Source organism: Diospyros lotus, chromosome 3 (assembly GCF_014633365.1).
Source record: "Diospyros lotus cultivar Yz01 chromosome 3, ASM1463336v1, whole genome shotgun sequence".
Lineage (NCBI taxonomy): Eukaryota > Viridiplantae > Streptophyta > Magnoliopsida > Ericales > Ebenaceae > Diospyros > Diospyros lotus.
In genome coordinates, this window is record NC_068340.1 from 21,220,902 (window position 1) to 21,238,905 (window position 18,004).

The following is an 18,004-nucleotide window of genomic DNA, read 5'->3' on the forward strand; positions in this document are numbered from 1 at the left end:
CAGCTTTTGGTTTCCTTATTTGATTTTCTTGTATCTAACACCTTTCAAATGATTTCCTTTTTTCATTCGTAATTTTTTGTAATAAAAAATAGAAAACTCAATATTTTAAATTTTATTTTATGAATCAAAAATAAAATTAGTACATATCTCACTATTATTGTTATTTTATTTATATACACATAATTTTGTCTTTACACTTAAATATAAGATTTTTTTCCCAAAAAACTAAAATTATTATTATTATCATTATAATTTATGAATTAAAAACATCAGCTTTAAAGGATCATTGTAAACATATTTTATATATAACTTATCTACAATTATATATGTTAAATATTTATTATAAAACATTAATATGAAATTGTTCAAATTAAATTTGACTCTGTGAGTCACATAGACAGAATTAGTTGGTTACAAAAATCAATTTTAAGCAATTACTAGCAATAAAAGCATGAGACAACATAATACAATCCTTTAATTCAATAGTTGTAAAACTAATACCCTATCTGGTAATAGCAATTTTGTTAAAAGGATGAAAGCGAGACCAAAAAAAAAGAAAATAAGGGGAAAATATGAAATATTGAATTTATTTTTAACATGCAAAGAATATATTCTATTTATGAAGATAATTAAAATTGAGATTATTGATGTTTAATATGGCATTTGATTAAAGAAGATTCACGAGAGTTGTATGTGAATTAGACTAATTAATTATCAAAGTATTCATTAAAGGAAATGCCTAATTCTAACACAAACTTACTTAACAAAAACAAAATATAATTCTAAAAATAGTCACGAAAATTGAGAAATATATGTTCATCTATCTTTTCAATTTATTTTGATTTTATTTTAAGAATTCAAACAGAGTTGAAGATATAGATAAATGATTGCAATTTCCTTCAACTCCTACCAAACTTGAAAACTAAATGTCTCTTTATTTCTCTCTGAATGGTCTTTGTTGTTTACTGACTTGATACATTCTATAAGATTGATCGTAGCGCAGGCTCAAATCACTAATGTATTGAGTTTCAGGCAATGTCGTCTCTCCGTCAATTCTCTCTACTTCTTCTATTTCTAATAAGAAGAGTTATTTAGATATGGATCTAACTAGATATTTATATATATGTAAACATATGATTGAATCAATCACTCTATTTTGTTGATCATTTTCCTTATTAGTTTGTTTTTAGGGTGTGTTTGATTATATTACTTAGAATTTAATTCTAAGTAATATTAGCCTAAAAGATAAAAACTTTTCCCACTCTTTTGGAAAATGAATTTCATGGAAAGAAGTTTTAAATAATTGTACCATACACATTTTTTCATAAAAAAATTAAGAGTGTTTGATTGTTTTTATAGAAAATATTATAATAATTACATATTTTATATGATAAATGTGTGCAATCAAACACACTCTTAAGGTGTGTTTGATTGCATTACCTAGAATTTAATTCTAGGTAATATTAATTAGAAAACAAAAATCATTTCATCCCCTTGGAAAATGTGTACAAAAATCATTTCACCCCTTGTTTTAAATGGTTGTACCATATCTATTTTTTCATGAAAAAATTAAGATTGTTTGATTATTTTTCATAAAAAATATGTAATAATTATATATTTTCAATGAAAAATGTGTGCAATCAAACACATTCTTAGTTCTTTCCATTTTCTCATCTTTGATACCTCGATTTTAGTCGGCCAAAGAGATTCGATTGGCTTTTTTATCTTCTATAATAGTTTGGTCAGTCGTTAACCCCAAATTACTATTGATTGAACATAGTTATGTTTTTTTTTCTTGATTTTTTTGAAAAACATTTATTTTTTTATTTCTCTCCTTTGAATATGCTCTTACGCACATTTCTGTTGGGTTTTTGTTGGGTTAGGTTAGGGTTTTAGTACTTGAATTCGAATTTTTTAATATCCTTTTCTGTATGTATGGGAACGTGATTTACTTGTTAATTTTATTAGCTTCTATCTTATATGGGTCCTAATTAGGAAATAAAATAAATTATATTTTTTGTGTTTTCATTTTATACTTTATAAAAAATTAATTATTATATTTTTGGTTTCATTGTTTTGTTTTTCGAAATTATATTTAACATTAATGAAGAGTAATTTAATTAATTAAAAGAGGCATTTAAAATCTGTATGCAACTTTCTAGGCTGCATTTTAATTTATAATTTATTTAAATATAAGGCACTTTTAAAATACTTTCTCTTATTTGATTTTCTTTTATCTAAGACCTTTCCAATGATTTATTCTTTTTTCATTTGTAATTTTTGTAATAAAAAATAGAAAATTCAATTTTTTAAAATTTTATTTTATGAATCAAAAATAAAATTAGTGCATATCTCACTATTATTGTTATATTATTTATATACACATAATTTTGTCTTTATACTGCATATAAGACTTATTCCCAAAAAACTAAAATTGTTCAAATTAAATTTGAGTTTGTGAGTCACATAGACAGCCGAATTAGTCGGTTACAAAAATCAGTTTCAAGCAATTAGTAGGAGTAAAAGCGTGAGGCAACAAAATGCAATCCTTTAATTCGATAGCTGTAAAATTAAGACCCTGTTTGGTAGTAGCAATTTTGTTAAAAGGATGAGAGCGAGATAAAAAAGAAAATAAGGGAAAAGTACAACATATTGAATTTATTTTTAATATGCAAAGAATATATTCCATTTATAAAGATAATTAAAATTGAGATTAATGATGTTTAATGTGACATTTGATTAAAGAAGATCACGAGTTGCATGTGAGTTAGACTAATTAATTATACAAATTGAAAAATATATGCTCATCTATAAATACACACATGCACACATGCGCCTTTTAAGTTTGTTCTAATTCCATTTTAAAAATTCAAACAGAATCGAAAATATAAATAAATGATCGTAATTCCGTCTAACTCCAAACTGTAAGTGTCAAATTTGGAAATCAAATATTTCTCCTCCCCCTCTTTTTCTCTTAATGATCTTTGTCGTTTATCGACTTGATGCATTCTATATGATTGATCGTAGCGTTGTCTCAAATTGCTGATGCATTAAGTTTCGAGCAGTGTGTCTCTCCATCAATTCTTTTTACTTCTTTCTATTTCTAATCAGAAAAGCTACTTAGGTATGCATTTAATTAGATATTTATATATATGTAAACATATGATTGAATCAATCACTCTGTTATGTTGATCAATCCTCAAATTGCTTTTAGTTCTTTCCATTTTCTCATATTTGATATCTGGATTTTAGTCGGCTAAAGAGATTCGATTGGCTTTTATCTTCTGTAATAGTTTGACCAATCGTTAAACTCAAATTACTACTGATTGAAAATAGTTATATTTTTTTTCTTTATTTTTTTGAAAGATATTTCTTTCTTTCTTTTTTTTTTGTTTCTCTCCTTTGAATATGCTTTTACGTACATCTCTATTGGGTTTTTGTTGGGTTAGTTTAGGGTTTTAGTACTTGAATTCTAATTTTTAAATATCCTTTTCTATGTGTGGGAAACGGGATTTACTTGTTAATTTTATTAGCTTCTATTTTATATGGGTTCTAATTAGGAAATAAAATAAATTATATTTATGGTATTTTCACTTTATACTTTATAAAAAAATTAATTATTATATTTTTGGTTTCATTGTTTTGTTTTTCGAAATTATATTTAACATTAATGAAGAATAATTTAATTAATTAAAAGAGGCATTTAAAATCTGTATGCAACTTTCTAGGCTGCATTTTAATTTATAATTTATTTAAATAAAAGGTACTTCTAAAATACTTTCTCTTATTTGATTTTCTTTTATTTAAGACCTTTCAAATGATTTCTTCTTTTTTCATTTGTAATAAAAAAATAAAAAATTCAATTTTTTTAATTTTATTTTATGAATCAAAAATAAAATTAGTACATATCTCACTATTATTGTTATTTTATTTATATACACATAATTTTGTCTTTATATTTACATATAAGATTTATTCCCAAAAAACTAAAATTATACGAATTAAATTTGAGTCTGTGAGTCACATAAACAACCAAATTAGTCCGTTACAAAAATCAGTTTCAAGTAATTAGTAGGAGTAAAAACGTGAGGCAACAAAATGTAATCCTTTAATTCGATAGTTGCAAAACTAAGGCCCTATTTGGTTGTAGTAATTGTGTTAAAAAGGATGAGAGCGAGACAATAAAGAAAATAAGGAAAAAGTACAATATATTGAATTTATTTTTAACATGCAAATAATATATTCCATTTATGAAGATAATTAAAATTGAGATTATTGATGTTTAATGTGACATTTGATTAAAGAAGATCACGAGTTGCATGTGAATTAGACTAATTAATTATATAAATTGAGAAATATATGGTCATCTATAAACACACACACGCAATGCACGCATGCACCTTTTAAGTTTGTTCTAATTTCATTTTAAGAATCCAAATAGAATCGAAGATATAGATAAATGATCGTGACTCCCTCAAACTCCAAACTCTGTCAAACTTGGAAATCAAATATCTCCCCCCCCCCTCCTCTCTCTCTCTCACTCTTAATGGTATTTGTCGTTTATCGACTTGAGGCATTCTATAAGATTGTTCGTAGCACAATCTCGAATCGTTGATGTATTGAGTTTTGAGAAGTGTGATCTCTCCGTTAGTTCTCTCCGCGTCTTTCTATTTCTAATCAAAAGAGTTACTTAGGTATGCATCTAATTAGATATTTATATATATATATATATATGTGTGTGTATGTATGATTGAATCAATCACTTTGTTTTTGTTGATAATTTTCCTTATATGCTTGCTTTCTTTCCATTTTCTCATCTTTGATACCTAGATTTTAGTCGGTCAAAGAGATTTGATTGGCATTTATCTTCTGTAATGAACTAGCCAGTCATTAACCCTGAATCATTGCTGATCGAACATAGTTTTATTTTTTTTTTCCTGATTTTTCTAAAAGGCATTTTTTTTTTTATTTCTCTCCTTTGAATATGCTTTTACGTACATCTCCTTTGGGTTAGTTTAGGGTTTTAGTACTTGAATTCTAATTTTTAAATATCCTTTTATGTATGGGAAAGGGGATTTACTTGTTAATTTTATTAGCTTCTATTTTCTATAGTTCCTAATCAGGAAATAAAATAAATAATATTTTTGGTGTTTTCACTTTATACTTTATAAAAAAATAATTATTATATTTTTGGTTTCATTGTTTTGTTTTTTGAAATTATATTTAAAATTAATGAAGTGTAATTTAATTAATTAAAAAAGGCATTTAAAATCTGTATGCAACTTTCTAGGCTGCATTTTAATTTATAATTTATTTAAATATAAGGCACTTCTAAAATACTTTCTCCTATTTGATTTTCTTTTATCTAAGACCTTTCAAATGATTTCTTCTTTTTTCATTTGTAATTTTTGTAATAAAAAATAGAAAATTCAATTTTTTAAAATTTTATTTTATGAATAAAAAATAAAATTAGTACATATCTCACTATTATTGTTATTTTATTTATCTACACATAATTTTATTTTTATACTTACATATAAGATTTATTCCCAAAAAACTAAAATTGTACAAATTAAATTTGAGTCTGTGAGTCACATAAACAACCGAATTAGTCGGTTACAAAAATAAGTTTCAAGCAATTAGTAGGAGTAAAAATGTGTGGCAATAGAATGCAATCCTTTAATTCGATAGTTGTAAAACTAAGACCCTGTTTGGTAGTAGTAATTTTGTTAAAAATGATGAGAGCGAGACAAAAAAGAAAATAAGGGAAAAGTACAACATATTGAATTTATTTTTAACACGCAAAGAATATATTCCATTTATGAAGATAATTAAAATTGAGATTATTGATGTTTAATGTGGCATTTGATTAAAGAAGATCACGAGTAGCATGTGAGTTAGACTAATCAATTATATGAATTGAGAAATATATACTCATCTATAAGTACACACACACACACACGCAATGCACGCATGCACCTTTTAAGTTTGTTCTAATTTCATTTTAAGAATCTAAATATAATTGAAGATATAAATAAATGATCGTAATTTCCTCCAACTCCAAACTGTAAGTGTCAAACTTGGAAATCAAATATCTCCCCGCCTCTCTCTCTTAATGGTCTTTGTCGTTTACCGACTTAATGCATTATAAAGGATTGTTCGTAGCACAATCTCAAATCGTTGATGTATTGAGTTTTGGGAAGTGTGGTCTCTTCGTTAGTTCTCTCTGCATCTTTCTATTCCTTATCAGAAGAGCTATTTAGGTATGTATCTAATTAGATATTTATATAAATGTGTATGTATGATTGAATCAATCATTTTGTTCTGTTGATAATTTTCCTTCTATGCTTGTTTTTAGTTCTTTCCATTTTCTCATATTTGATACTTAGATTTTAGTTGGCTAAAGAGATTCGATTGGCTTTTATCTTCTGTAATGAACTAGCCAGTCGTTAACCCTAAATTACTGCTGATCGAACATAGTTTTGATTTTTTTTCCTTGATTTTTCTAAAAGACATTTCTTTTTTTTTTTTTTTTTATTTATCTCCTTTGAATATGCTTTTACGTACATCTCTGTTGGGTTTTTGTTTGGTTAGTTTAGGGTTTTAGTACTTGAATTCTAATTTTTAAATATCTTTTTATGTATGGGAAACGGGATTTACTTATTAATTTTATTAGCTTCTATTTTATATGGGTCCTAATTAGGAAATAAAATAAATAATATTTCTGGTGTTTTCACTTTATACTTTATAAAAAATTAATTATTATATTTTTGGTTTCATTGTTTTGTTTTTCAAAATTATATTTAAAATTAATGAAGAATAATTTAATTAATTAAAAGAGGCATTTAAAATCTGTATGCAACTTTCTAGGCTGCATTTTAATTTATAATTTATTTAAATATAAGGCACTTCTAAAATACTTTCTCTTATTTGATTTTCTTTTATCTAACACCTTTCAAATGATTTCTTCTTTTTTCATTTGTAATTTTTGTAATAAAAAATAGAAAATTCATTTTTTTAATTTTATTTTATGAATAGAAAATAAAATTAGTACATATCTCACTATTATTGTTATTTTATTTATAAACACATAATTTTGTCTTTATACTTACACATAAGATTTATTCCCAAAAAACTAAAATTGTTCAAATTAAATTTGAGTATGTGAGTCACATAGATAGTGAATTAGTCAGTTACAAAAATCATTTTCAAGCAATTAGTAGGAGTAAAAGCGTGAGGCGACGGAATACAATCCTTTAATTCCATAGTTGTAAAACTAAGACCTTGTTTGGTAGTAGCAATTTTGTTAAAAGGATGAGAGCAAGAGAAAAAATAAAAAATAAGGGGAAAGTACGAGATATTGAATTTATTTTTAACATTCAAAGAATATATTCCATTTATGAAGATAATTAAAATTGAGATTATTGATGTTTAATGTGACATTTGATTAAAAAAGATTCACGAGAGTTGCATTAGAGTTGACTAATTAATTATACAAATTGAGAAATATATGTTCATCTATAAATACACACACGCAATGCACGCATGCAACTTTTAAGTTTGTGTTAATTCCATTTCAAGAATCCAAATAGGATCTAAGATATAGATAAATGATTGTAATTCCCTCCAACTCCAAAGTATAAGTGTCAAATTTGAAAATCAAATCTCTCTCTATCTCTTAATAGTCTTTATTGTTTACCGACTTGATGCATTCTATAAGATCGATTGTAGTGTAGTCTCAAATTGTTGATGTATTGAGTTTTGGGCATTGGCCTCTCTCCATCAATTCTCTTTGCTTCTTTCTATTCTTAATCAAAAGACTTATTTAGGTATGCATCTAACTAGATATTTATATATAGATATATGTGTGTGCATATATGATTTAATCAATCACTCTCTTTTGTTGATCATTTTCTTTGTATGTATTCTTTTAGTTCTTTCCATTTTCTCATCTTTGACCTATTAGTCAGTCAAAGAAATTCGATTGGCTTTTATTTTTTGTAATGGTCTAGTTAATCGTTAATTCTGAATTACTGTTTAATCAGACATAGTATTATTTTGTTTTTCTTGATTTTTCTTAAAGACATTTCTTCATTTCTTTTGTTTCTCTCCTTCGATTATGGTTTTACGTACACCTCTGTTGGGGTTTTGTTGCACTAGTTTAGGGTTTTAGCACATGAATTCTAATTTTTAAATATCTTTTTCTGTATGTATGGAAAAAAGGATTTACTTGTTAATTTTATTGGTTTCTATTTTATATGGGTCCTAATTAGGAAATAAGATAAATTACATTTCTGGTTTTTGAACTTTATATTTTATAAAAAATTAATTCTTATATTTTAAAATAATATATGATGCTAAATAATATATATTTTTGATATTAATTATTATTATTATTCATAGTTTTGTTTGCCCGATTGTCACCAATTTCTAAATTCTTGTCAGATTCTCTAATTTTGTACATTGTCTCAAATTTTATTATATATATATATTTATTTTCTCTTAATTAATATCGAATTTAAAGTTTTTACTAAAATAATATATAATGTTATTTGAATTTGAATTGAAATAAACCCGCTAGTCTAACCGACGAATCTCTCTCGTTTTACTAAAATAGTATCCGATGATATTTCATTTTGGGTTGAAACCGCTTGTCTAATTAGCGAGTTTCTTTCAATTTTTTTTGGTCATAAATGACAGAATATTCTAAATATTTGGTATAGAAAAGGCAAACCCCTAAGTGTGAGTGGGGTAAGTCTTGTGCAACGCAAGCTTAAGCTATGTCTTGAATAAAACCCTCGGTTAAAAAAAATTAGAAAATAAATCCTAGTTGTTTAAGAAAACAAAAAAAGAAATGCTAATTTAAATAAAAAAATTTCATTATCTCATATCTATAGTATAATATACATATTACACCTATGAGTTTCTGTAGTATAATATTTGCGTAAATTTTTCTGTCCAAAGACATTGACCATATAGGTAGGAATTAATTTTTCTGGGGAAATTCACGATTTCTCTGTTCTTTTTTAGCAATCTCCCTTCGCTTTCTCTTAGCTGCAAATTCAGCAAAGCTAAACTCATCTTCGTAAATCCATCCTTTACTCAAATGTTTTTTTCTAGAATTTCCCCATTTTTTCTCGATTGATGAGTTAACGATTTGTACGATACATGTGTGCAATGCTTTCTGTACGGATCGATTTAATTAATTAATCTTCTGTTGAATCAGTGCTAACTTCCTACACATTGTCAATCATAGATATGGCAATGAAGACCGAGGCTTCTTCCCCTCCTCCGTGTGCTCGCTCACAGTACGTAGCCGATGCCTTCACGCGTCAGTATTACAGTGTGCTTTTCACTAATCCCGATATTGGCCACAAATTTTATGGCGACTCAAGTGTGCTAAGCTGGCCTGGCCCAGATGGTTCATTGACAACAGTGACAACCATGCAAGTAAGTTTCGTTGAATGAGCGTAAAAAAGGTGTAATAGCTAATCCTGTCTTCTCTTTCACTTTTGATGGTTCCTTAACCTATAAATCTTGGGACAGGGCATTAGAGATACCATTTCGTCCTTCGACTGCAAGAGCTACACAACAGAGATAGAAAGTGTAGAAGCCCAAGATTCTTTCAAGGAAGGGGTCTTAGTTTTCGTGAAAGGTTGCCTGATAGGGACGGGCAATGTGAAACGGAGCTTCATCCAGACTTTCTTTCTGGTTCCACAAGCTAAAGGCTATTATGTTTTGAACGATATATTTAGGTTTGTGAATATACATGAACCGGTAAGAACTTCAGATGATAAGGAGAATGTTACTAGCTCTCCTTCTACACCTAATCAAGGTAGGTTTTCTATGTGAGTGCTTCTTTCTTTTCTATTTAGATAAGTTTTCTTCTAAGTATCACCTTCTTTGTGGAAGAACATACCAAAGAGTGTTATGAGGTTGCCTTTCCCTTTCTACTGGAGATGATGTTCAGTGGTGGGAAGAAGGATTGCAGGGTTTCTTTAGTTATAGCTCTTACTTTCATTCTCTATTTGTTTATATGATCTAATCTTACACTTGTCCTCAGAGTCTGGTGATGCTCCTATTCCACCCGAAGATGGAAAATCTCTAGCTGGGAAGGTCACTAATAAAAATCGTAAAGCCAAAGGATCAAATTCATCTGATGCGGAGGTTTCCAATATCACTAAAGACGTGATTGCTAGCAAAGAACCACTTGGTTCACATGAGAAAGATGGAAACACTAATGCTGAGGTCCTTGCAAATGTGAGAGTGTCGTACGCTTCTATAGTGAAGGATAAAGTGAAAATGTCATATGCTTCAATAGTGAGTTATACAAACGCTTTGTCGAATGTGCTCAATTTTTTTTTTTTCTTGTTGAATGTTTGATGAGTCTTTCTTTATAGGTGGCAAGGGAAAGTAGAGTGACTTCTCTACCACAGACATCTCCTAGGACTGTTGCTGCTATAGCTTCAGTCAATAGTCAACAACGGGTGGCTCAAGCACCAAAATCATCAAACCTTCACGGGAAATATGCCCCACAAAGTATAGAGATTGATACTTGAGTTTATTATACCTATTAATTTATTTCACATTTCGATATTGCCTAATTCATTTTTGGAACTTTGTTCATTTTTCTTGCCACAGGTGAAGCTATATATGTAGGGAATTTGCCATCAAATGTATCGGCCAAACAAGTTCATACAATTTTTAAGGTATTCGGGCCCATTAAAAAAGAAGGCGTTCATATAAAAATCTGCGAGGTATGTGACTTTGTTCTATTTGAGATGAGGCATTTTCATGCTTCAAATATATTAACATATTATACTGTACAATCCTTCTGATTAGGATGGGTTCTGTTATGCATTCGTGGACTTTGAATCCTTGGAATCTGCACACGCTGCAATTCAGGTACTTATTTGAAATTGCAGGTTACCGTATACATGAATCAAGGGCATGTGCTTTTCACCTTCAAAACTAATCCTTTGAAAAAAGGCAGATTAATGGGCATTGTTTAGCCAAACATATTACATTTGGTAGTTTTTTCTTGCTTGACATGTTGCCTAACCATAATTTTTTCTCGACTATTGATCAGTGGTAGTATATGAAAGCACTGCACTTTCCGCTGCTTCGTCTACTGCAGTAGTGTTGTTCTTACTTAAGTCTTTTCTCTGACTTTATTCATCTTGTTGCACCAATAATGCTGTATCTGAGTCAGAAAGAGACCAAATTGCTAGTTGAAGCTCTATGCGTACCTCTTTGGCTCGTATAAGACGAGCTCATTCTTACATCTCTTGAGCAAAACATACCACGTAAATTTCAAATTATTTTCTGTTGGAGATTTTATATCAAATTCTTTTCCCCCTTTTTGATGCAGGCCTTGAATTGTTTCTGAAATACTAACCAGAAAAAAAAAAAAAAGAATTACCATATTCAAGGTTGTTGGTTTGATGTTAAAATGTAATAAAGTAACCGGTGGCAAACTCTTCATGAAACTGTTAGTCTTGAAGTTGCTTATTTCCATGTGTCCCTGCAACTAAAGTCTCAATCTCAATTGATTTCTAATGAAAATACATGCAATTTCAGGCTCGTAGTATGAGGATTGGATCAAAAGAATCTTGCATTGCAGAGAGAAGAGGTACCAATCACCGTAAGTGGGAGTATATGACTCCCTTGCATTTGTCAGTTGTGTGAAGCCAAACCCAATAGTCTCTTCATCTTCCTCCCCCCCAAACAAAGAGATAAAAAGAGTCGTGGAAACAGTCTTTTTGTTAAGGAAAAGTAACCTTTTAAAACCCCGGGAGAATAACAACGCTTGTATTGGTTTTTGCAGCTGGTCGAGGTCGAGGCAGGGTGGCGTCTGAAAAGGGTGAGCTCCACAATGAGGACAACAGGACCAGTCCTGGAGGGCCTACCAGACGCAGTGGTGAAGCTTATGGGAGAGGCTACCAGAACGTGGCTACAAGAGGAGGCAGTTCAAGTGGGGGGAAGTTCACTAGATAGCAATAGCTGTGCTCCTAGCCGGAGGTACATAGGCAGAGAGATTGGAAGTAGAGAGGTAATGAAACAATTCCAAGGGTCTTCGTAATTAAACATTTTTTCTTTTCTTCCTTTGCAGTTGTAAAGGATCTGAAGGGTGTTTTGTCATGGATCAATTTGTGACATCTCTCTCCCTCTCTGCTTTTTATTTTTATCTTTGATGTATTGATGGGTTTTCTAAAAAATATTGCTGGGTCATTTTTAGTTTTGAGACAAAAATTAAAATCTTACTATTTTAATGAGAGGATTCATATATATATATATATGTATGTATGTATATATACAAAATATTGATAGATATTTGGTGTATGCTTTTTTTCATAAAATGTCTTATGTATGCATTTGAGGCTAGATTAATTATTTTTTTTATGAAATTTTATTAATGCAAATCAAACAACAGAAAATAATTTTTGTATGAATTTTTTATACAAAATTTACTTTTAATGCAAAATATTTTAAATCGAGACAAATCTAACCTTTGTTTTCCTTAAGAGCCTACTGGTTTTGTTGCAATTTCCCATTTTTTATTTTTATTTTGAAAACCTTAAATGCAATACCCAAAACATCTTTTATTAATTGCTTTTCCTTTCAAAAAAGACAAAAAAAGAAAACACTTTCAAAACACAGGAAAGGTATTTTTGGGCAACGTTGTATTTTTTTAACTCAACTCATTTTATTTTAATATCAAGAGTAAGGTTTACGACGATTAATAATTGGATTTTGTTGATAGGATTTCGTGTCGATTTCCCATTTTATGGTTTTTTTTTTCTGTAACACTTGAATAATTTATTTAAAATTATTCATTAGCTTACAATTACTCAATAATAGTCATTTGATGACCGTAGTTTGCAAGCAGGACAAATATGGACAGATATAATGGTTGAAAAACACCAAGAAGTTACAGTGCATCGCCGGTCTCTTCAACTTGCTCTTCTTTTTTTGATAATAATCCCTTTGGCATGGCATGTAGATTGGCTCTTTATAAGCCAACTCCAAGGCTTTCCAATTAATTACAAATCAACAACCTTTAACCCTAATTACCTCACTAACAGTTTTACATGCGCAACTTCCAACCAACATTATTATACTTTTCAAAAATCGTAGAATCTATATTAAAATAACAATCTTGATGTGTGCTCAAAGAGCATTCAAGCTGACGATTGCTTTAACTTCATATTGTGCTCGTTGCCGCAAATCTGTCTTCAAACAAAGATTATTGACATTATTTAACTATTATAGCAAAGAGAGAATAGACAAGACTATAAAGCTCTAAATAAAAGAAATTCACTTGCATCTTAAACACATGCGAACGCGATGATCTAATCAAAATTTGGATCATTACAATAGCCTAAATTCATAACTAACTTAAACCTATAGTGACAGTTTTTTCAAACTTTGAACAATTAATTAATGAGTCGTTCTACACCGCCCGAATATATCGTACTGAGAGATTATCGAAGGCATAATTGCGCGATATTTTAGCTGTCTAAATATCACCATCTTGAGAGCAGTTCGGAGGGTTTATCAAAAGTCATGCCTTTTTCTGCAGAGCCTCTTCTTTTCCTTCTTCCTCGTCGACGCCTCTTCTCTCCCTCCTTCCTCGCCGACGCCTCTTTGTTTCTCCTTCCTTCTCGCTGACGACCTCTCGCCAAAGACGATGAACCTCCTTTTTTCTCCTTCAAGCACAGTCTCCTTATCTTCCTCCTTCTTCGCCAATTGCCTCTTGTTCACTTGTTCTTCTTCGCCGACAACCTCTCGCCAAAGACGCGCCTTCTTCTTTCTCTGGCTCCTTTGCACGACCTCCTCGACACCATCTCGCCACCAGCAGTCTGAAATCTCCACCCACATACAGTCGGACAGCCTTCGCCCCCACCCACCACCGTTGTCAGTCGTATTGCCTTCGCCTCAACTCGCCACCGACGAAAATGTCGGACCTAGGTAAGATTGGCGGTCTTTTACGTTTTCTGTAGAGCCATTTATTTTGTTAATGGATTTCGATTGCTGTTATCTTAATGAATGCACATTTTTATCATACGTTAATGACTATTATCTTAATGGACTGTTTTATCTTATGTTATGGACCTAGGTAAGATTGTTTTGTTAATGGATTTTGTTTTGTTTTGTTGGCTGTTATCTTATTAATTAGGATATTAGACGATTTTTTGTGTTCGAGCAGTGTAGAATTGCTCTAAATGTTAAAGACAAAGATCTAAGGAAAGGAAGACGATTAGGGTTTAGGTGAATAGAGGCAAATTCATGAAAACAAATGGATGCTATGTGGATTGGGTGGATGGGGGAGAAATCAAGTTAAATAAATTATTCCTTCCAAACTGTTATAACTATAGTGAGAAGACAGAGCCTCCATGATTAATCACTTTATTTTATAACTATCACTATCTAGTGATACAACCTAATTAGAATTCAGCATTATTGATCAAAACCACGTATCCCAGAAAACAAAACTAATAGATAAGTCAGTTATTTAACATTTTTAAATATTGGGATAGTGATTTGGTAAACAAATAAATAAAAAAAATAAAAAGATTCAAACAACTATCTAACTACAACAGTGCCTATTGGCTAAGCTGGTGTTTTCTAAGATGTGTATCAATATCAACCAAAATTATTGCATTCAATTATTGCAGCTTTTTTTGTAATTCAACTCACCTTCATTACTTAATCTCATATTTTCAGTTTGGTTTATGATGATATGAGTTTTTGAATTAGATTAATTACCGTACGATGACGAAGAAAATGTAGTAGTTTCTAACAATGAGATTGAAATAGGGGTAGACAATGAATGCACATCAGAGGCCAGGGAGATTGTGCCTATGGTTAGGATGAAGTTTAAGGACCATAATGAGATTTTTGAATTTTATAAAGCATATGCTTATAGTGTGGGTTTCCCTGTTAGAAAAAGATCTTCAAAAAAGGGTAGTGATGGGTCATTGAAATATGTGACATTTGCTTGTAGTCGAGAAGGTGTGATAAGCAGTGATATAAGCAGCTCGTTCAAGCCTCAACCAACCAATAAAATAGGGTGTTTAGCTAGACTGATAGCTGCGATAGATGTGATAGGAACATGGCGTGTTACCAAAGTCATTTTGGAGCATAATCATAAAACGAGTCCTTCAAAATCTAAGTTGTATCGATGTAATCGATAATTGAGTGAACAAGTGAAACGAGAGCTTGAAATAAACGACATAGCTGGTATTCCAATGCACAAAAGTTACAATTTAGCTGTCGTTGAAGCGGGTGGATATAAGAATGTATCATTTGTTGAAATGGACTGTAGAAACTATATTGATAAGATTAGGCGATTAAGACTAGGGGAGGGAGATGCAGCTGCAATACAAGTTTATTTTTCAAAAATGCAAGCACAATGTCTTGGTTTTTTCTTTAGTGTGGATTTGGATGATGAGTGTCGACTGAAGAATGTATTCTGGGCTGATAATAGATATAGACAAGCATACAAGGAATTTGACGATGTTGTGACATTCGATACAACATGTTTAACGAATAAGTATGACATGCCGTTTGCTCCTTTTGTTGGTGTAAAGCATCACGGACAGTCGACGTTGTTTGGTTGTGGTTTAGTATCTGGTGAGGATATTAAGACTTTTGTTTGGTTGTTTAGGACTTGGCTGGAGTGCATGGAAGGTCAAGCGCCCATTGGTATAATAACTGATCAGGATAAGGCAATGCAAAATGCAATTCAAATTGTTTTTCCGAACACGAGGCATAGATGGTGTTTGTGGCACATACTTAGGAAGTTGCCTGAAAAATTTGGGGCCCACCCTCATAAGGGTTCAATACTCTCGGCTGTGCACAAAGTGGTATACGAATCACAACATTCGGAAGAATTTGAATGGGGTTGGGGTTTATTGATTGATATGTACACATTACAATGCTTGGTTGTTCGGGCTTTTTAGAGAACGAAGTCATTGGGTACCTTGTTATTTGAGAACAAGTTTTTGGGCTAGGATGTCAACAACACAACGAAGTGAAAGTATGAATTCATTTTTCGATGAGTATGTGAACTCGAAAACCTCGTTGAAACTATTTGTTGAGCAATATGAGCGGGCTTTGAGGTGTAAAGTCGAGAAGGAGTTCCAAGCAGATTTTAAGTCATATTCATAGATGATACCATGCGCAACTAGGTACTATATGGAGAAACAGTTTCAAGAGGTTTACACAATTTCAAAATTCAAAGAATTTCAAGTAGAGCTAACTGGAAAAGTGTATTGCGATATTTTCTCTACCGAGATTGGCTATTCTGGATCTAGGTACGAAGTTGTTGAAGATATCATCTTCAACGAAACAAAGAAGAGAAAGAGGTTTACAGTTATGTTTGAGGGAGAGAAGTGTCACATTGTTTGTAGCTGTCACTTGTTTGAGTTTCGAGGGATACTTTGTAGACATGCTCTTTCAGTATTGATTCGAAATGATGTGGAATTTATTCCCGACAGTTATATCTTGAGCAGATGGAGGAGAGATGTATGTAGAGCATACACAAGGGTTAAGATCAATTACAATGGTTGGGTTAGCACTCCTGAGCAAGTAAGATACGATCAATTGCAAAGTTTATCTGCCAAGGTGGCAAATTTGGTAATAGATGATGAAGAACGCATCCGCGAGTTTATGGAGTTGCTCGAAAATCAACTGAACAATTTGACCATTTCGATACCAAGAACTAGTTGTGGTAGTAATCTCATTTCCCAAGGTAGTGTTCAAATCTCTTCTGATTGTGGCGAAGCTACAAGGATATCATTTAGTCTCATTTTGGATCCACAATGCACGAAAACAAAGGGAGCTCCTAGAAAACTTCGTCAAAAAGGGCCCCTGGAAACTAGTACCAATAAACGCAAGGTATATTTACAACTCTATTTTAGTTATCTATCGTTTGGCTGGTAGTATCAAGTGTTTGCATATAATGGCCTTAACTGTTTTTTTTCACATGTAACTTCAAAGTCAAGCAAAGGAAAATGCCCAATGGAAAATAATGCACAACCTAGTGAAGCTCTAATACAAGTAGCAAAAGATGCAGTAAATCCTATGCTAACCCTACTCGGATTCTCACAACAGTCGATGGTGCGTGATTGTTAGATCGTATACTTATATATATATATGTATTATACTTTGTCATTTTTTGTAGTTAAACTGAAATTTGTTATTATCTTTGCAGAGCGCTAACTATCAAGCTTATGGTCAACCATTTATGCCAACCTCTATGCCACATCGACGTCCCGAGGAAGACTGTAACATGGAATAGGTCAATCTCTAATTTGTATATACTCATTTTCAACTGTTATCTAAGTAAGTAGGGATTTATACCTTGTTATATTCTTAAGTCTGCATGTTTTTCTCCAAAGTGTGGAATCCACCACTCAGATGCACAGTGTATTCTTTCTAGTATGTTGGCATCTAGTAAATTCCCATTATTGTCTTGCATTAGCGTGTTAAACAAAATCATGTCATTGCAGGTCATCAAGGGATGTTTCACTTGGACTGGGACAAAAACCAACCAGTGCCCAGAAGGAACCAGTGAGGATTAACCCAATTCTACCTCCTCCACCCTCATCCCAAAAGTCAATTACAAATGCTGCGATGGTTGATTATCTAAGTGATGTTGCTGTTAGCTGCTTAGTGCTTAGAAGAAGAAAGATTTTATTTTTGGATATTTTTTGTTTGATTTGAGATTGAGCTATGTTGGTTAACTGCTATTTAATTCATGTATCATTTGCGGTGTTACAATTTATGTCATATCGCTCATAGACCAAAAGCACCGCCCAGAGCAAGTTCAATATAGATTGTGCTAGTTTTGTGTACCTAATTTCAACTTCCAGTTTTATGTACTTCATGATTCTGAAATGATGTGGCATTTCTTTTTCTATTCAATTATATTTGTAAGATACAAAAATGTATAGTAGGTTTCAGGTTCAAAGCCACGACATCATTTTTGAAATTTCTA

The 18,004-nt window shown here is 31.1% G+C and overlaps 1 protein-coding gene across 1 annotated transcript; it reads left to right on the forward strand.

Moving 5' to 3' along the window:
- Positions 1-9,258: 9,258 nt before the first annotated feature.
- On the forward strand, positions 9,259-11,997 carry LOC127796871 (nuclear transport factor 2-like). Its single transcript, XM_052329274.1, has 8 exons — positions 9,259-9,450; positions 9,547-9,835; positions 10,064-10,320; positions 10,401-10,539; positions 10,642-10,757; positions 10,843-10,905; positions 11,581-11,632; positions 11,828-11,997. The coding sequence occupies exons 1-8, from the start codon at positions 9,259-9,261 to the stop codon at positions 11,995-11,997; spliced, it is 1,278 nt and encodes a 425-aa protein (XP_052185234.1).
- The last annotated feature ends 6,007 nt before the right edge of the window (positions 11,998-18,004 follow it).

Coding starts and splice junctions, on each gene's coding strand:
- LOC127796871 (XM_052329274.1), top strand. CDS start 9,259: ATGGCAATGAAGACCGAGGCTTCTTCCCCTCCTCCGTGTGCTCGCTCA. Junction 9,836..10,063: donor TCCTTCTACACCTAATCAAG/GTAGGTTTTCTA, acceptor ACTTGTCCTCAG/AGTCTGGTGATGCTCCTATT. Junction 10,321..10,400: donor AAATGTCATATGCTTCAATA/GTGAGTTATACA, acceptor CTTTCTTTATAG/GTGGCAAGGGAAAGTAGAGT.